Here is a 20974-nt window from a genome sequence, read left to right as displayed (position 1 = left end):
ACGCTTTCGTATGTTTCGATTTGTCATTTTAATTAGAGCGCGGTGCAGGTGCACTGCTCTTGGGGAAGCCGAAGAGGGGAAGTGGGCTACTATGCCCGAGAAATGCTTTCAAAAACAAATTGGCCACCGCAATCTGGCTTCCTCGAATGATAGGCCCCCATTATAGGCCCAATTTACATAATGCACAGGTTGATATACTTAAGCGGAGACTGAAAACAAAACTGATATGAGGCCATTGCGTGCCGACTTGGATCGGTGATAGTTGAGTGGGAGTCCGCTAAAGGTTGCCTTACATAAGACGGTCATTGAGCTGCCAAAAGCCAATTAAGGTTCAAAAGGTGGAGGAGCTAAGGGACAGAGCAAAGGAGGCGGACAGGAGACGTCACAGCTTGTTCGGCAAATACACTCGCCAGTAAACTGGTAAACTACCTTATTGGCCCTACATTTCAGTAACGGTCTGCTCTTCAATACAGCACAAAGAATTTTAAGGTCTCCCAATAATATATATTTTTTTAAATAAGAGAGAGTTAATCGACAAGCTGTTGCTCATTTATGGCAATGTCCATATTATAGCAATGTCCAAATTATGGCAGTGCTATAAACTGGTTCGTGTCCCAGCTAGAGAAAAGCTGTCTGGCAAGGCAATCCATCCATTTACAGGGTGTCCCTAGCAACAGCTGTCCTTTGTTTACAACCGGCAAAGGGAGCTTAATTGCTCGTTGGTTGAAGCCAGTTGAAGGCTTTTGGGATTGATGCTGGTCGCTATAAAAGAACACTTTTCCTCGCCAGCACTCAACAGTCTGTATTTCTCACAGACCAAGCAGCTGCAGCGGGAGAAGGCTTAGTACAGTGGCCACTCGGTAATCGTTATACGAAACTTAACTCCTATTTTTCAGATTGATTTTTCTTTGGTTTATAGTTGTTGGCAAATAATTATATTTAAACATAGATTTTTACATTTTAGTAGATTTTAAGAGACATCACAAAGTACGAAATCTGAGCATCAAAAGTGCATTAAGAATTACATTTTCCGGTTTTAACTAGAATGAGTTTAACAACAAGCCCTGTACTGTAATTGAACGTGCTCAAAGGCCAAACCACTCAACTGTCAATCAGCAACCAAATCGAGTTAAAACCGTCGATCGCGGAAAAATCAAATGTAGTTCAATTTTGCCAAAAAAGTGCGTACGGATTTTTGTGCTGTTCGGCTTTTGGGGCAGCTAATTCAATTTGGCGGGAAAACCCGAAAACGTTAACTTTCAAACGGAACCTAATCCAATTAACAGGGCCGGAGCTACAGGAACCGGAGCACATGCAAATTATCCGATTCTGCTCCGTTCTTAATTAACATTTAAAATGCTTCAGGTTTTTTCGTTTCGTCCTTCCAGTTGAACCTTTTTGCGCGGAAACCACTCGGTAACCGCAGTTGTGGTGCGGTGGGTGGCTGGGTGGTTGGGTGAGTGGTTCGTCGGTGGGTGTGACCCTCACGACGACCCACCCACTCTGAAATCCATATACAGAAAGTTGCAAAATGTTTAATATTTGCAACACCTGAAAAATTGAATATTTTTCATTAAAAGTTCAAAGTTTTCCGACGGCAGCGGCTGTTGTGGAAAAGGGAGGAAGTGGGAGGATGTAAGAGGTCCTGTCTCAACCGCAGTCAATAAATAAACTTTGCAAAGTGCGTGAAAATGTTTTCGCAGATTGAACAGAACCCAAGTGATGAGTGCGTGAGCGACTAGTAAGTCGTTATTTAAAAAATGAACTTTTAATGTAAAAAATAAAGTTAAGTCCTGGTAGTAATTTTACCCTTTTAAGTACTCAGTTTTCTGGGTGTAAGAACTTCTGATCTTCTCTTTCACACCGTGCTTACAAAACCATCTCACCAAGTTGCCTTTTTCTAAGTCTTACTCTGGGTCTTAGCTTTAGCTGGTTTATCTACCACCTGACCTTCTTGCCTTGTTCCTCTAAGTCGTGATTATTGATTTGTGTCTAGTTCCTAACTTGGTACTTTTAGCTATTTGTCTACGCTTTCTCTGGAAGCTGCTGTCGCCACTGCCATCTCTCCGACCTTAGCTCTCCTTACTGCTTTCTTTTTACATTACCATCTGCACTCTAAGAAAAGTTGTAGGATAAAGACAATCTAAATGCCTTTCTGACCTGCGAATACCAAATAGATATTGGGCTGATTTTTCCGTGTGAGCCTCTTTTCCAACTGGCGACTAAATCAATTTGCAAGCTTCAGTCACAGTCGCAGCTTTTTCTTTTACTTTCTGGGAAAACCGCGACATGAAAATGGACGACAGCCGGTGGTGCTGGCGGTGGTTTTTCGTGGTGACGGCGGTGGTGGCACGTGTTGCGGGTTGCCGGCTAACAGCAGATGTGGGCCGATGTCTGTTTAAAACGCCATCATAATCAGCAGCATCATCATCATCATCATTATCATCAGCCCCAGCATCAGCAGCAGCTCGGAGACCTGTTCCCTTACCCCAACTGGTCATGTTGTGCTTTGTTAAAAGGATTTTCACGGATTTCCGTTGTAATTTGAAAAGTTTTTTGTGCAACTTTTTTCATTAGAATAAGGTAGGAGCATAGGCGGAACGATGGGTGGGGCATCGGCATGCCGGCTCCTGCAAAAGGTAAATGGCTCGGCCGTGTTAGTTTTTGAAGTGGCCTGCCACGAGCAGCCGGCGAACAGGTGTTAATTGTTTTCAAGCTAATTTGCTCCAACGATAATGAATTTTTCGCCAGGCCAGGCCAGGCCCGAAAAGAAGAAAATTATAATTAAATTGCTCTGAAAGCGACGCGGATTTCGAGAACTTTACTTAAGTCTCTTACACGACAAGAAATAAGTTAAGCTACGCAGTTAATATCCCGAATTTCAATTCAGATTCATATTTTTACTACTGCCAATGGCTTATGCAGATCTGTAAGTCCTGAAAAGGCTTCCATACAGTGTTGCTGCGGTGGTGGCAACAAAGTTAAACCCCAAATGCTGACGAAGGAAACAAAAATATTTATTAGGTATTTTTCCTCTGTACACAAAGCAACAACTTTCTCCATCTTACTTACCTTTTCAAATTGTCCTTATCTGGACTAGTGCGAAATAGAGGGGGATTTGGCTGGATCCACTTGCTGTGGGACCAACACTTTCGACTGTTGACTAAAAACTCCGAGGAACAATAAAGTTGCCAGTGTTCCGCTCTTCACCCTCCACACTCCGCCTTCCGCTGAGCTAACTGCCTCCCCTCGGCAATGCCTTTGTCAACCTTGAAAGGCGCGCAGGTGTGAAATGAGCGTGCGAAATGGAACCAGGCCTACTCCGAGGGGAGAGGCCGGGAGAAAATGATGCGAAATGAGAAAAGAACCTGATGAGGGGTAGTGCGTGTGTGGGAGATAATTGAATTTCTGATTTTAAGTGCTGTCGAGGCGGAGACATCAGCAGAGGGTAGCTAAACAAGTCACAAAAGTGCAAATTTGCGGCGCAAAGTATGCAGCACTAAATTACGCATACGCCATGTGCTACCGCAGCAGAAGTGGCAGCAGAAACCGGGCCCGGGACGTGCAAACTGTTTCACCAGGGCCTGCCTGAAAGTTGTCCAAATGCCAGAAACGGGCAAGAGCTGCCAATTTGCCAAGTGTCCGCAAACAAAGCGAGGCACACGAACCAAACGAGACAAACGAGCGAACAACAAATAGTTGCCAACACAACGGCCAGTCCATCCGACCAGTGACTACTCTTTGTCTTTACTAAAGTGCTTAACCATTCCTCTAACAGCTTTTGGGGCTCTATATGTGCTTGATTCTTGATCTGATTTGTAACACAAACTCAAACTGCTTTAAACTTAAATATTATTCCATTCCGTTCTCATTTGCAATCCCTCCTCTTCGAATGGCACTGCACGAACATTTGTTATTATAATACGGCGTGGGTGTCCCATCTTCAGGCCGAACTCGAAGCACCCGCCTGAGAGAACTTCCACCGACAACTTCAAGTGGCATTGTAAAAAGTTTGCCAGCCAGCTCATTTAAAATGCAAATGGAGGCCAGCGGTACACAGGCAATCGTTGCGTCCACCTTTCGGCCCCTCCCTCGGCGGCAAATTAGTTTGCAGGCAAAGAGAAACATAAACAGAACACGGCCAATATATCGCCCATTTGGGCTATAAATTATCAGGGATATCACTCCTGCAATGGGGCTGTCATGCTGGGAGTCATATTCGGGATTTATTCCTCCGCCTGCCCCAGCAGTCGTTGTGCCTATAATCCGCTTTGTGGCTCGGCTGAACTTTGGCCTTTCAGCCCTCGCCTTTTATGGGGCTGCAAACTAAGGGGAAGTCCCCGCACCAGCGCTAACTTCTTAAGTGCAGTGCAACTTTTTGACACTTGAAATTGAGTTTTGCGGTGTAATTGCATTTTATTTGCCAACTTCAACCGAGGGAACCAAACAAAAGTCGCAATCCAATCCCATTCCCAATCCGACTCGCAATCCCCACTGCACTGCCATTGTAGCTGAAAGTAATGGAATCCAGTGAATGCTGTATCTTTCTGTCACTTGGAGACCCACCAGGAAGGGCGGGTAGGTACCGAAAGAGGTGTCATCAAATTTGCATGGATGGCGCCGAGGAGGCTGGAACTCAAGTCAAGTGGCGATAATCGCCATCTTTGGCTCGCTGTTATATGCGCCACACCCCTTGCAAGCAGCCAGTCACCTTACATGGTCCTACACAGCCCCAAAAACTATGTCCAAAGAAAGAAAATTATTAATTTTAAAATGTTTTACTACACTAACCATTCAACTATACAACAATTTTAAACCAAACTACATTTAGAGAATATCAAGTTTAATTTAAAACCGAAATTGTTTCCAGTGTAGATGAGAATTGAATTGAATCATTTTCGCAAATGGATTGCCCGACCGGAAGGGAGGGGAGAAGAGCAATGAAGGGGGCTGTGAGTTTGTGCAAACTGCAGTTTGGCAGCTCATAAAATCAACTTTCACCATTCCACTCGCACGGAGCTTTAGCCATGCATTTGGTGGCGGGTGGTCGAGGGCCGGAAAATTAATTACAATTTTTTGAATGGAGACCATTGAGGGCGGGTGAAAGTGGGGTGGTGAGGAGCAGCAATCAAATCAAATTATTTTCATTGCAGCTCAATAAGGGAACGAAAAACGAAACCGAGCAGAGCAAAAGGCCAGCCAGAAAATGGAAAGGAAAATAATCCCCGGCATATTATGCAAGCCGAGTTGAGCTGGGAGAAACGGAAAACTGAAAAGCAGAAAACTTGCGACTGCCTCTTTCCCTGCTAGCGAAATGGAAATGCTTAACAAACGCCAAGGCGGGCATTTCAATTTCAGACTGACTGACTGTCAGACTCAATGCAGCCATAATTAAGAGTGTCCTCGCTGTCAGCCCGCCATTGTTCTACATTTTCCGATCCTCCAGAACAGGCAATGCGAATCGACAGCTGTCCTCGCTTCTCGAAATCTTCTGGCAGCGGGATAAATGAATTTTTCATTAAAACAGTTGCAAATTATTTAGTTTCATGTTGGGCATTAATTTACATAATTTAAAGTTAAACTTTTCCTGCTCAGTTTTCAATTGCCACAGCTTGTTGCTCGTCCGCCCCCAACTCCGACTAAGTTTTTCATGAATGAATTTTTGGCGCGCTTTTCCCAGCGCAGGCGCAGTCTGCAGCAGAGAAACGAGAGAAGCCGGTTGAAGGTTGATGATGGAAATTGAAGACCCAGCCTCCTTGGAGGATGTCCTTTCAATCTACGATTCGTCTGACAAAAGCAGCGGGTCTTCGACGGCGACCAACAGTTGCGGTCTGGAGCTCGTAGGTTGCACGTCGCAGTGGCAAAAGTCCCGGGTGTATAAGTCTAGATCCTCGAGGGGTCTAAGCCTCCGTCGTCGTGCGGGTTTCGTGGGCGAAAGTGCAGAGTAAATATAACAAATTAAATGATGGCTCAAATATGTATGAATGCCAATAAATTGTCATTTGTATGACAGTGTGAGAGAGTGTGTGTGAGAGTGTTCTACGTGTCGTATACGCAATATTTATGAATGCAATTTCCTTCGACTGAACAGACACAATGCTCGCAAGCCTGCTAATCGAGCATACTAGTTAAGTGAACCCAAAAAAGCGGATCTGCATTGTCTGTGGTAATCCCTGTGGAAATCCCCGAAGCCATTTCCCCACACCCGCCAGCCTGCAGCTGAGTATTGGCTGCATAACAAATCGCATCAGGCATTCTGACATCGCTTCTCGGATGGCATCTCTGAATCTCTGAATGGGCAAAGTGCTCAGCACACTCCACATAACTCCCATGGTCCCACCAGCTTTCCTTCTTTCATTTTTTGCCAGTCGCCAGCAGTTGCAGTTTTCAGTTTTCAGCTTGCAGTTTGCAGTTTACACACGACGAGCAGCGAAATATGGAATCTGAATAACAAATGCAGCCAGCATTTTGCATAATTTATGTCAAGCATGAAAATAACAACTAAAGCGGGCGATGGCCAAGGCGGGGGAGGACGGGGCTGGGGCCGTCACACACATGGCCATAAATAAGTGCAGGTTTAAATACCACGGCAACAATTGTGAAATATGGCAGAATAATAGAAAGGACCAGAGCAGAGCAGCGGCTAAATATTCATATACTCAAATGTGCGCTGCACTGGCAAAATATTCGGGAGAAGTTCGAAAATGTCACACGAAAATTCCGCTTTATGGCAGCTTTCCACTTAAGTACACCTTATTTTTTGGAAGTAAATCCCACAAATTGTTTGTCACATTGAAAGATGCTTGAATTATGTTCGAGTATTCCAATTTTCTTTCATTAATCAATTGCAGACTCCTTGAATTTTGTTCAAGTGCCATACCCATATTTTTAAATAATGTCAACGGACTAAATTAAAGTCAGTTTGAAAAATGAATGCACTAAATTTAAGTCACTCTAGTCGATATGCAGTTTATTCTGCACTGCTGCGTGGCTCTCTTGATAATTTGGTTTCCGAACTGAGCTGTCAATATTGATAAAACGATAAGCTAGCTTAAATTAAATAACTTTCTAAAGAATTTAAAGTTGATACTAAATCGAATTAAAGCCATTGCCTTTATTGTCCTTTAGCACGTGGCAGCTTGTCCATTTTAGTAATTAAATTTCCTGGCTAAGCTGCCAAAATTTCCCAATAAAGCAGGCAACTAGTTTAATCGATATCAAAGTTTTATAGCCCCGAACGACTACTCCGCAACTTCTGGAGAAATTTCCATATTTTCCTACTACTTTACTCTTTCAGTGAGTAGCACAAACTTAGTTAGTTTGTCATCCTCTTTTTCGGCAGTACACGTACAAATATGAGTTGTTAGTTACACGAGTAGCCCAGTGGGTGGCAAAGGGGTTAGGCAAAGGAGGGCAAGAGTAGAGGGCAAACGTCAACAGTAGGCGGTGCACCCAGGGGTTAACAAGAGCCAGAGAGGGGTTAAGTGGGGGTGGAACCCCCTTCGGGGCACGCCACTGTTCGGAGGACAAAACAAAGCGGCTCCCCAACGAAATGGGCCAAAAAGTTATTTTAGGCGAACAGCGAAAAGCGTGCTACAAGAAAAGAAAGAAAGCAGAAAGCGCGAAAGAAAGCGTCCATAAAGTGGGCTTAGGTGTGGGTGAGTGGCAGAGTGGTGGCTGGAAGGGCGGGAGAGCGGGGTGGGGACTGCAAGTTGGTAATCTCGAAACAATTATGCATACGCGCGCATACAGAGAGAAACGTTCACTGGAATCTGTGGCGCGTGAGACTCGACAAAAAGTAACCCAAAAGCCCGCAATGAAAGCGCAAAATGTTTGGGCCATTAGCATAAAAAATAATGGCCGAGTGCCAGCCACACAACAACCACTGGAGAATAGGGAGTGGAGAGGGGGAAAGAGGGTGTCCATTTCATCGAAGACTTCGTCTTAATCCTTTTCAACTGGCAAATTGGCGTGAAAATGCCTTTTGGGGCTCCCCAAGCATTTTGATTTGGTTTTTCCGTGACCATTCACTTTCACATGGAGAAAAATCGATGTTCTTACATAGGTGACCCATTTTTATAAATTTTCTGTACCTTAGCTTCTGAGTTTTCTCTTTTATTGCTGTTTAAAAGCATTATTAAATGATTCAAAAATGAAAATAAATGAAATTAAACTGAATGTGAATTAAACGTGATTTTAAAGAAAGAAAAACTAATTCAACGATCTACGACTCTTCCTCCTATTTTAAAAAAGGTCCTCAAACTGTGAACATAACATAAACGAAAGGAAATACTCTTCCCATGAGTAGTGACTTTGATTATCTGACAGCCCGGAGTACGGACAACAAATTGTAGTGAAATTTTTTTCCGTGTCACCAATCCTGTCAATCGGACCCATCGAGAATATCCTCAACATTGCATACTTTTATGGGCGAATGCCTGGCAGAGTGAGTGTGTGAAAGGCAGCAGAGAAAAAAGATACAAAATGCGAGCAAAAGTGAGGCCAATAAAAAGGCGATAAAGTTGACGCCGATACAGGAGGAAGCGGCAGGAGCAGGAACACCAGCAGGAGGAAGAGCCGCTTGTCGGAAGAGGAGCGATAAGCGTATCCTGTCGGCAGAGTGCATAAAAAGGCGATATATATTCCGGTGTCCTGTGCCTGTGCCAGTGTCAGTGCTGTGTGCCTCGTGTTTGTTTGTTGCTGCAGCCTCTGATAGCCGGTGATTCAAATGCCTTGGTGATTAATGGGCCATTGGCCATTGCCGACGGGATGCGCATAATTCAACCGGGCCAAAGGACCAGATACGGCCAATGGCCGGCCGTGGGACTACGGTTACTCCTGGCCCTTGCCTGGACAACGGCAGCAGCGGCGGCCATGGAGTCATCAGCCGAGCTGCAGGCCCTGGGCTATGAGGCAATTAGGCCAGGTGCTGGCTCAATTAGCACATTCAGCACATCCAGCTCGCCACCCGGAGAATCGACATTGGCTGTGGCTGCCGGGGGTGTCCCCCCGCGCGCCGACTGGAAGTACAAGAGGACGAAAGTCAAACGCCGCCAGCAGCGCCTCAATTCACACAGCAATCTGCCTGGAAGCACCAATGCCTCCCACTCCCAAGCGCACTTCCCCCTGAACCTGCCGCCAAGGCAACGCTACCTGAAGGTCAACCAGGTGTTCGAGAGCGAGCGCCGCATGTCGCAGGCCGAAATGCAGCGCAATCACGGCAAAATCGTGCTGCTCGGACTCTTTGAGCTCTCCACATCCAGGGGACCACGGCCGGATGGACTGAGCGAACTGGGAGCTGCCACCATGGCCGTGGAGCACATCAACCGCAAGCGCCTGCTGCCGGGTTACACCCTCGAACTCGTGACCAACGATACCCAGGTGAGTAGAAGCTAGCAAGTCGGATGGCTCCAGTACACCCCCCGTTGGACGCCACTTCTAGGTGGCGCTCTTCCATTACGAAATTGAATTTTCATTTAGTAGCGCGTGCAACATTAAAACTTAATAAGAAAATCTGCAGCAACAAGAACGGAGCGGAGAGCAGCTGCGGTTGCGACCCTAAAAGAGGGGCAAATATGTCATCAACGTTCTGTCTCGGGCGCTTTTATTACGATGACTCGTTGCCGCTTTTGATGGGGCACGCAAATGTTCAAAAACACAGACACTGAGGAAAATAATTAGTATCTTCTTAGAAGTCAAGTCCTTTTCCATGATAGATAACAACATGTTGCTGAAAATGACTATGACTTCTATGTCATTCATCTGAGTTACAATTATAATATTAAAAGTTCTAAAGTAGTTATAGAAGTAAATTGTAAAGCTTTCCTCTTTCTTATAAGTATTAAGTTAATGTGCCCCACTACTGGCAATTCCACTCAATATTTCATGAACTAGATCTGTCAAGGATTCCTTTTTTCGAGTGTGTGCATATGCACATCCACCGAAGCAGACAGTCATATCTGGAGCCGCAGCTCCTGCTGTGCCTCTATCAAAGTCGACATTTTAAAAATGTTTATTGCGCCATCTTGCCGCTTTTTTATGGCGGCGGAACGAGTCGGTGAACAGCGTCCTTTGCTCCCGTTGCTTGCTCTGCCCTTCACTGCTCATCTCTGATGCCCTTTACTCCTCCATTTCTTCCCACTTTCCCGCTATTAATACAATCCCACAATCAGTGCGATCCTGGAGTGGGCGTGGATCGCTTTTTCCACGCCATCTACACACAGCCCTCGACGAGAATGGTGATGCTGCTGGGATCGGCGTGCTCAGAGGTCACCGAGAGCCTGGCGAAGGTGGTGCCCTACTGGAACATCGTGCAGGTGAGTCACCTGCGACTGATTAAAATGCAAATATCCACCTCATTGGGTTCATACGACCATGCCTCTAATCGGGCAATTTCTCAAAAATCTAATCAACTCACGTGCGTAGCTCGATTAGCATAAATGCTGCGGAATCCAGCCGATTCCAGCACCCCATAAACCTTGGCGCCATAAACATTTCCACGGCCCACAAATTATGAGGTCCACAAATTCACTTAGAACATTTGCATTTGCCCTTTGAAGTTTCAACTCGGCTGTGCGTGTGTTATGGTTAAATGAGAGGGCAAACCGGGAAGACACATGACCCGAAGGCTGGATTCCTAGAAGCATGTCTTGCATTTTAAGCGACCTTACGCATACGCGGATACTCTAACGATTTCCTTCGATTAAAGGTCTCCTTCGGCTCCACGTCGCCGGCGCTGAGCGACAGGCGGGAGTTCCCCTACTTCTACAGGACCGTGGCCCCGGATTCCTCGCACAATCCGGCGCGCATCGCTTTCATCCGGAAGTTTGGCTGGGGCACGGTGACCACCTTCTCGCAGAACGAGGAGGTCCACTCGCTGGCGGTGAACAACCTGGTCACCGAACTGGAGGCGGCCAACATATCCTGTGCCGCCACCATCACCTTTGCCGCCACCGACTTCAAGGAGCAGCTGCTGCTACTCAGGGTGAGCCCCAGACTATAAATAGCTTCACATCACCAGCAAATTAACAATAAATGCCAACTGCTGTATGATTTTATGGCACATTTATGTTTTTTTAGAAAACAAAGCCGAAACATAAACAATCAAAATGTTGATATGAAAGAAAAACATTAAACAAAACTAAAATTGAGTTTCCCACAACAATAATAATGATTTCAGTTTGCTCTTTTAATTAAACAAAAGTTTTACTATTTGGATTAAACGTATCTTAGTTTTCCTCACATTAAGTTACCACTTTTGCATGAATTGCTTTAAAGTTGATGTTATTCCAAAAATACTGCTTTACCATTTCATTGAAAAACAGCAATATTTATGTTTTTAACTCCCCAAATTGTTTTTTCACTTCCAAAATACAAAGTTATCTCATAATTTAATATTTTCACCGGAAAACAACATGTTTTTTGTTTAAAATGATTTGTTCTATCGCATGGATAAATGTCCCATCATTAGCAGACCACATCGCCCAGAGCTTCCATTTCCGCATGATTGTTGGCCATTTTTTTGCTGAGTGTGGGCGGGTACTAGGGCTAATCGAAGGATGACAAATGACAAATGGCCAAATGCCGTTCCGTTCCGTTCGTATCGCCACAGGAGACGGACACGCGCATCATCATCGGCAGTTTCTCGCAGGAACTGGCTCCCCAGATCCTGTGCGAGGCCTACAGGCTTCGAATGTTCGGTGCGGACTACGCCTGGATTCTCCACGAGAGCATGGGCGCCCCTTGGTGGCCGGACCAGCGTACCGCCTGCTCTAACCACGAACTGCAGCTGGCTGTCGAGAACCTCATCGTGGTGTCCACGCACAACAGCATCGTTGGAAACAACGTCAGCTACAGCGGACTGGTGAGTTGGCTGGGCGCCACTGGCAGAAAAAGTTGACTCCATTTTCCATATCTTATTCGAGGGTACTTCGGAGAACGAGGAGAAAGTTGGAAGAGGAAAAGTAGAAGTATCTGTCGTTCTGTTTTTAATCAAGCTTAAGACTTACCTTACCGTCATGGCCGTCATATGCCTTCTTCTAATGGTATTTTCCTAAACTTCAGTTCAGTTTTTTCCCAGTGATTTCCGTTTGAGAACAGACAACTGTCTCGTCCTTCTCGTTGTCCTGCTCCTTGTTTTGTCTGTCCTTTCTGCGCTCGTCCAAAATGAAATGATTTATTTGATTAGACAATCCCGAGGCTGCGATTGCGTTTGCGATGGCTTTAGCGATGGCGATGGTGATTGCCAAGTGGGCCGCCTAAGTCCTGCCTGTCATCGCATTCGCATTCGCCGTCGCAGACGCGTTTTTATGGCTCTTTTAGTGCTGGTCATGAAAATGTGGCAGGAGTGGGAGGGCTGCAAATCCGGGATGAGGAGCCGGTATAGGCCATCTCATTACTGGCGGCATTCCTGCGGCATTCGTGGTCCTTTTAATCGCATTTCCACTTCGCAGAACAATCACATGTTCAACTCTCAGCTGCGCAAGCAATCCGCCCAGTTCCATGGCCAGGATGGATTTGGTTCCGGTTCTGGCTCCAGGATCAGTGTTACTGCACCGCAATTGGACTCGCGTCGGCGCCGGCGGCGGGGTGTGGGAGGCGGCGGCGGAGGACACCTCTTCCCGGAGGCAATATCGCAGTATGCACCGCAGACCTACGACGCCGTGTGGGCAATTGCTCTGGCGCTTAAAGCCGCCGAGGAGCACTGGCGTCGCAACGAGGAGCAATCGAAGCTGGACGGATTCGATTACACGCGAAGCGACATGGCCTGGGAGTTCCTGCAGCAGATGGGCAAGCTCCACTTCCTAGGAGTTTCGGTGAGTGTTTAAGCCCAACATCCCCTCGAACCAAATATTTAAGGACACGTCCAATGTTCCTCTTGTAAAATTTGGAGTTTATAGTTTAGATAAAATATATTTTTGTTTTAGGGTCCCGTTTCCTTCAGCGGTCCAGATCGCGTTGGAACCACTGCCTTCTATCAAATCCAACGCGGTCTGCTGGAACCGGTGGCTCTCTACTATCCAGCGACAGATGCCCTGGACTTCCGGTGTCCCCGGTGCCGCCCCGTGAAGTGGCACAGCGGGCAGGTGCCCATCGCCAAGCGGGTGTTTAAGCTGCGGGTGGCCACCATCGCACCTCTGGCCTTCTACACCATCGCCACGCTCTCTAGCGTGGGCATCGCCCTGGCCATCGCCTTCCTCGCCTTCAATCTGCATTTTCGCAAGCTCAAGTAAGGGAAAAGAATTATTGGCTTACTCTTTTATGGCTTGTATAATTTTTGAATTTCCATTAAAAACCTATAAAATATTTAGTGCCCGATTCAAAGGGTTGAGATTTATCTTTCTCCTTACCTTCAGATAATATTTTACCTGATTTTCTTTCTCCCTCATCTCAGTGTGAGACTTATAATTTACTTTCCACCATTTTCATGATTTTTAGCTTAAAAATTTGGTGGCTAGTAGGTTAATATAGATGTTCCACACTCGATGATTACTCTGCTGTTTCCTTTCTCTTCGACGGGAACTCATAACCATGACCGTCTCCTATCTCACTCCACAGGGCAATTAAACTTTCCAGCCCCAAGCTAAGCAACATCACCGCAGTGGGCTGCATCTTTGTATACGCCACCGTCATCCTTTTGGGTCTGGACCACTCGACGCTGCCCTCGGCGGAGGACTCCTTCGCCACGGTCTGCACGGTGAGTTGTTATCCCTCGGCTCCGAAGTCCCCATCCATCTCCTCATCCGCCCTTTCACTATGCCTTCTTTGTTTGACTTTGACGGGTTTCTGGTGTGTAAGCAAGCATGTGGGGTTCTCATCAAATATGACTTTCAGTTTCAGGCTGCTAACTTTCGAGTCGCGTTCATGTGTTTGCTTTATTAATGCACTGGGAGAAATGTTAATAGGAGAATGGCTCAACATGCAGGAGTGTCTTTTAGAGGGATAAGAGAGCTTCTTTAATAAATATCAATTAAATTGAATGGTAAAACTTGAGCTTGAGTCAGCTTGTAATTTAGTGAGTTAAATGGTGGATTTTGTCCAGTGTATTTTCAAGAAACTCCAATGCCCCTGCTGGCTATAAATAGCCGTCGGATTTGACTGCAAATCTGCTGTTCTTTAAGCTAGAAGCCGAGTCGAGCTTGACGAGCTTCCCAACCAGATCTACTGCCCCTCCGCCTCGCCCCTTAACAACTGCCTCGAACACCACTCCTGGGAAATTTGCTGGTCGCTGTTGTTTCTGTTTCTGTAACCATTTCTCCTGCTGTTCCGCTTTTCCAGTTGCCTGTTTGTTGTTGTTATTGTTGAGGCCCTCGTGCGGCAGGGGAAGGGAGTTGTGGTAGGGGGTGGCAGGAAAATGCAAACACATGACACGGAAATTTACAACTTTTGTGATATTCCTTTATTTGCATAAATTTGAAACGCCCAACAAAGCCTCCACCACTCCGAGGATTGTGGTCCATTGATGACTTGTTTTCCCTCAATGTTGCCGTCGGCGTTGTTTTCTTTGGGTCTGCCTGACATGACACTTAGTGCTGCTACAGTATTACCTTTCCTAACCTGATCCGCTTATTGTGCTCCACAGGCCCGTGTCTATCTGCTCTCCGCCGGATTCTCGCTCGCGTTTGGATCAATGTTTGCCAAGACCTACAGAGTTCACAGGATCTTCACGCGCACCGGCAGCGTTTTCAAGGACAAAATGCTGCAGGACATCCAGCTGATCCTGCTCGTTGGCGGCCTGCTTCTGGTGGATGCGTTACTCGTAACTTTGTGGGTGGTCACCGATCCCATGGAGCGGCATCTTCACAACCTGACGCTCGAGATCAGTGCCACCGATAGGAGTGTCGTCTACCAGCCACAGGTAAGACAAGTTTGAACGATAAAGTGCCTGCAATTGGCAGACTAATTCCCATTTGAATTAATCTATTCGTTTCCAGTCATGTGGGAAATAGTTTCAAAGCATTTGTTTATTAATTTTAATCGGCTTTTTATGGAACTGCAGTGTATAGTTGCAGTCCGTAAAGAAAAATGCAAAAATGTCGCCGATTAAAATCAAAAATTCAAAAGCTCGCAAACATATTTGCTTATCGCAAATGAAAATAAAAGGCCAAAAAAGTGAAATATTATTTGCCTTGCCCATTATTTATTTAATTAAATCTGATTTCGATTTAAATGTTCTATTTAACGCAGATGCTAGGAATAACAACAAAAGCAGGTTGAATATAAAACATGTCCACTTTTTCTGGACTGTTATTTATTTACTTTGTGGATGCAATGCAATGCGTTCTTTAAAATTCGGAAAATAAATAAAATGCCTGAATGGGAATAAAGTTGTTTATCTTATAATCCTTTTCAGGTTGAGGTCTGTCGTTCGCAGCACACCCAAACGTGGTTAAGTGTCCTGTACGCCTACAAGGGTCTCCTTCTCGTAGTGGGTGTCTACATGGCCTGGGAGACTCGCCACGTGAAGATCCCTGCCCTAAACGACTCTCAGTACATCGGAGTGTCTGTCTACAGTGTGGTCATCACCAGTGCCATTGTCGTGGTTCTGGCAAACCTGATTTCAGAGCGAGTTACCCTGGCCTTCATCACCATCACCGCTCTAATTTTAACGAGCACCACCGCAACCCTTTGCCTGCTCTTCATCCCAAAGCTACACGACATCTGGGCCAGAAGTGAGTATTAGTTCACGTAACATGATATTGTAATCATAAACAATATGCAAAATACATCTGACTTCATCCCCTTTTAATCTCACGTGGACTTTCCCGAAACATAACAGAGCTCTTAACCGACCATTAACCCCCTTGAAACACACCATTTCGCCCACAGACGACATAATCGACCCGGTTATCCACAGCATGGGCCTCAAGATGGAGTGCAACACACGCCGGTTCGTGGTGGATGATCGCCGAGAACTGCAGTACCGCGTTGAGGTGCAAAACAGGGTCTACAAAAAGGAGATCCAGGCCCTGGACGCCGAGATTCGCAAGCTGGAGCGGCTGCTGGAATCGGGACTTACCAACACATCCACAACGACTTCATCCTCCACATCACTCCTAACCGGAGGAGGTCATCTGAAGCCGGAACTAACGGTTACGACCGGGATTTCACAAACTGCGGCAGCCAGTAAAACCCGAACTCCTAGTATATCGGGAATTCTGCCGAATCTTTTGCTCTCCGTGCTGCCACCGGTGATTCCCCGGGCCAGTTGGCCCTCAGCGGAGTACATGCAAATCCCAATGAGGCGTTCCGTGACCTTTGCATCCCAACCCCAATTGGAAGAGGCCTGCCTGCCAGCGCAGGACCTAATAAACCTCCGGTTAGCCCACCAGCAGGCCACAGAGGCTAAAACAGGCTTGATTAATCGTTTACGAGGGATATTTTCGCGCACCACCTCAAGTAACAAAGGGATCCACGGCCAGTTTGGCCGATCAGAAGGGTCTGAAGGCGGCCTTCAAATCGCACATGGGTCTGTTTACCCGTCTGATTCCCTCCTCGCAAACGGCCTCCTGCAATGCCATCTACAACAGCCCCAATCAGGATTCCACCCCCGTTGAATCGTCCGCCCACCCGAATGGCAATCACCTAAAACCCATCCACAGGGGTTCCCTGACCAAAAGCGGCACCCACTTGGACCATCTGGCCAAGGATCCGAATTTCCTGCCAATCCCCACTATTTCTGGAGGCGAGCAGGGGGACCAGCAGTTGGGTGGAAAGTATGTGAAGCTGCTGGAAACCAAGGTGAACTTTCAGTTGCCCAGCAACCGGAGACCTTCGGTGGTGCAGCCACCTCCAAGCCTAAGGGAAAGGGTGAGGGGCTCACCACGCTTTCCCCACCGCATCCTGCCGCCCACTTGCAGTCTCAGTGCCCTGGCCGAATCCGAGGACCGTCCCGGAGATAGTACCTCCATTTTGGGCAGTACCAAGTCCATTCCTCGCATTTCCCTGCAACATGCCACCAGTGGAGGCACCTGGAAATCCATGGAGACGGCGGCTAAGTCGAGACTTTCCCTCGGCGATTCCCAGGAGGAAGAGCAGACGCCTGCGAATGGCCTGGATTAAATACGATGAACTGTCCATTGACCATTGTCCACTGTCCAAGTCAAAATCCTCGTCAATTAGAAGCGAAACACCAAGCAATTATTTAACGACACGCCCACGACATCTGCCCCCAGTTAAGAGCGTGTGCAACTGACCAATCATCAGCTTAAAGCAATCAAACGCATTAGGGTAAACGCTAGATAAGTCACGGTAGGAACCCCCACTTCGCCAACTTCCCATAGCTAGTCATCTTCCTGAGCCTAGCAGAAGCAGCTGCACCGAGAAAACCGCCAGCACCTTGTGCTGTGCCTAGAACTAGAAAGAAATTTACAAATTAAAGTAAGAAATTTTCAAACATATAGAATTCGTCTAGATATTCGTGTTGAGTCTCCGTTTTTAATACCATCAAAGTTTTCTAAAAACTGTCATCAGTATTCGCTTATTGAATGGAACTTATACCCCCTCGAGATGCCAAATTTGTATATATTTTGTAAATTATAAAAATTGATTTTATGCTGTGTTAAGGTTTTCACGGTCCAAAGCTCAGAACTTTCTTTGCATCGCTATTTATGATTAGCTGCCCTCTGCCAGAGTGGGTATTTATTAAAGGTGTTGTAGGAAAAATGATCTTTAAATTATATAATTGTTAGGCTAACCTCGAGTTCGTTAAAGCATAGTTAAAGTCCTAATCTCATCTCTCGGTGTAGAACCTCCTCCGCAATGTGATCGACCCTGGGCCACGTAGAAGCTCTCATCGTCGGCCAGTTCCACTTTCCCCGCCAGTTGTGATTAACCCTCTCCTTAGCCCTTTACCACTTATTATCCTAGACTTAACTAGCTGCATTAGTGTTTGTTTTCTTGTTGTTGTGCCGCCGCAGGACGGCTGTGTCTGCGGTGTATCTACAGTGTATCCAGTGAGCAATACTAAGTATCGTACTTAAAGTTTAGAGTTAGCATCAGCCGCGAACCAGCATCAGAATCAGAATCAGTATCAGAGTAGAGTAGGGGTAGCAGTCAAGGCTGTATGATTAATCATCGCAGACGAACCATGAATCATGTAGGAGTCCAGAGACGTAGGGCGAAAGCCAAAGCACTTGAGAACTGCTCAAGACTAAGCCGTAAGTTTTAGCATTGTAATCCAATTCGATTCCACTCCGCAATCCAAAGTCCAAAGTCCAAGCTCCACACCTTCCCCCTTCCAACCACTCGAATAACTTGAATAAACAGAAAAGTCTAAGCAGAAATGCCAAGCCAGAATAATGATTAATTAATTAAACTTGTTTTATTGAGTGCCGCCTCGGGGGAACCGAAACCGCTGCAGATTCGGATACAGATACAAATGTCGGGCGGGCCAAGAGAAATGACTTTGTACAAAGCCGTGAAATGAGTTGGCCGGGCGGATCCGGGTCCTGCACAATGGCCACCGAAACTAATAGAGTTCGGTGATTAAGTTGACGCTGCAATTTGTTACCATAAATAAATAAATAAATCGGATGACCGAAAACGGCGGGCGGTCGACCTAACCTGAACTCCTCCGTCTCCTGGTCCATTGCTCCTGCATTTTCCCTCCGTAAATCCTCGTGAGTTTGGTGGCGTGTAAATTTATCTTTATGCTCGTAAAACAAAAAGCACATGAAACGGAATCGGCCAAATAAACAGTGACGACAACGAGGACGTGTTTTCCAAGGGACAACTGCACCGAGAGAAATCTCAGCCACTAGATATGGAGAGCTATTTGTGTGCTTTCTAATTCTCATTATTACTTTCAGGTGATGTATCCTTAAATGAAACTAAAATATTCAAATAAGCACATGTAGCCTCTTTGCTGAAGGGAAAGTATCTTTTTTTATATCTTTTATATATTCTGCAATATTTATTTTGTGTGCATAAATATTCTGTGGCAGGGGATAGATGTGACGGCGACACTCGTAGCCAGAACGAATGAATACGCCAACATTTTTCATGGCTCCATTCAGTGGCTTCCAGTCCCCATTTTCCGTCGCTCCAAGCAGACGCATCAGGATTTATCCCCGCGCACTTTGTTGCCACTTGGCTCACGGTCGTCGGTCGTCGGTCGACGTTTGTCGGTTGGAGGTCAGAGGTCGGAGCTTGCGGGTCGCAGGTCGTGCTCCGCTTCCCCTCAATAAAACGGAGCTGGCTGTCTTTATATTTGCTTTATTACAGTTGGAGTACCTTCTGCCCGAAGGGCTGTCACAGCGGCGAAATGTTTATTTATTGCACATATTTGCCACAGCTGCTGCCCTCTGCATCCCCATTTGCTTTCGCTTCATCCAGCCGACGACAACATTTTGTGGAGTCGCAAAAGTTGCGCAAATATTAATTTTAATCAAGCTAATTAATATGGTCAAGTCGGAGCCTGAGACAGACCCACAAAAAAGACGGAACGACCAAACGAAATGAATAAAAATGGGGACATGTTCAGTGGCCATATCAGATTGAATTTCCCGGGGAGTTTGTCAGGAATAAAATGTTTCATCAGCTTTCTTTACGGGTATCATTTGCAGGAGAAATCTAAGGAAAATGTCATTAATATTCAGTTGTACTAAAAGAATGGTTATTTATGTTCTTGATTTATTTATTTATTAATATGTTATATAGGATAGACCGCACTTTGGCGTTTTTATATACCCGGGGGAGTTGAAACCCCTTTGGTTCCTTCGCGACATACGCCACTGTTCATGTTTTTCTCCGGAATTGACAAATGGGCAGCTGGGTCAACAGGTTGAGCCCACGCGCAAAAAAGGGCACCACACACAATGTTCCGTTCTGGTTTTGCGGCTCCCTTTGGTGGGTCTCGCCCCGGTGGTTCTGCGGTCGGTTCATTAAAGTTGAGCCCCCGGGCGCAAAGCCCACTTAATTAGCACCCGCTCCAAAGGCAATTTACGCATATGCCAAAGTGCATTAAGTGAGCAGATCTCTCTTGATGCGATGGTGTCTCTGCGGAGCCACGCGCCAATTCCCGCTAATTATTCAGGATTATCATCGGGAGAACTCCCACACACACTCTTGTATGGCTGGCAACAATGCTCAAGGGTCTGCAATGATTCCCACGAGGAACCCGACCTCCACAAGCTTCTGCACTTTATTTACCTTTGGCATAAAGCGCTCGAGTTTATTCCCCCTTTCCCCTCCAGAGGTGGCACATAAAACGGCACTAAGTTATTTTCAATCAATAAAAACAACATAAACAAAAAGCAAGCTGTAAAAAATACACTCAAGTGCGAGAGCACACACACGTGCCCTTTGCCAGAAAAAGGGAAATGAAAGGAAACCACTGTGCTCCCAATTTGCCAATAAATTTGCCTGCCATGCACTGCCTGTAATTCAAAGGAGCGAGTGAACTGAAACAGCAACACATAACAAGCCAAAAGCCTCGTGATGGAAAAGCGGGAAGAACTGAGGAATTTGGGGGGAAAAGCCAAAGCCAAGCGATGCCGAAATGTTGGCCAAAAAGTTTTCCCCTCCTCCGGCCTTTCTTTCAACTTTTCTTTTTAGCTACGTGGCTGCTGTCAGCGTTGAAAATGACAAAATATTCTCCCACACAGGTCGGGATCTCTTATGGCTCCCATCCCCGGATCCTTCTGCTTAATCAGGCATAAAAACATTCACGTTAAACATTTTCCGCACTGATGACAACTCGCACTTTTAATTGAGATGCGAACACTGAGGGCAAAAACGGAGATTGTTTTGTGATGACTTTGAAGTTACTCCTTCGTTGCTGCCCCGCTTTTAGTTTCTTTAAATGGTTTAAGCTTTTTATTTCTTATAATTTGTTTTTGATTTTTTAACTTTTTATTTATCGTTTTTTCGTTTATTTCTTTTTCTTCGCAGTGAAGTGAGATCTAAAGGTGCCAGGCCATAGGCGCTCTAATTGGTTATCTCGGGGGAATCGCGGCGAAGGAATCACACCCGA

General features: G+C 46.0%; 1 protein-coding gene across 1 annotated transcript; it reads left to right on the top strand.

Annotated features, from left to right (window-relative positions):
• Positions 1–5832: 5832 nt before the first annotated feature.
• Positions 5833–17790, top strand: LOC108111162 (gamma-aminobutyric acid type B receptor subunit 2). The gene is given in 12 exon segments (XM_017220534.2): positions 5833–5944; positions 8254–9381; positions 10173–10316; positions 10709–10984; positions 11612–11863; positions 12453–12815; positions 12927–13228; positions 13558–13696; positions 14582–14857; positions 15353–15671; positions 15829–16403; positions 16405–17790. Coding segments are annotated over 11 exon segments (3915 nt in total). The 5' UTR covers positions 5833–5944; positions 8254–8769; the 3' UTR covers positions 17062–17790.
• The last annotated feature ends 3184 nt before the right edge of the window (positions 17791–20974 follow it).

This window comes from Drosophila eugracilis, unplaced genomic scaffold (genome assembly GCF_018153835.1).
Source record: "Drosophila eugracilis isolate 14026-0451.02 unplaced genomic scaffold, ASM1815383v1 contig_2152, whole genome shotgun sequence".
NCBI classification, from domain to species: domain Eukaryota; kingdom Metazoa; phylum Arthropoda; class Insecta; order Diptera; family Drosophilidae; genus Drosophila; species Drosophila eugracilis.
The sequence above is the reverse complement of the archived record's forward strand: the minus strand, read 5'-3'. Positions and strand labels throughout refer to the sequence as shown.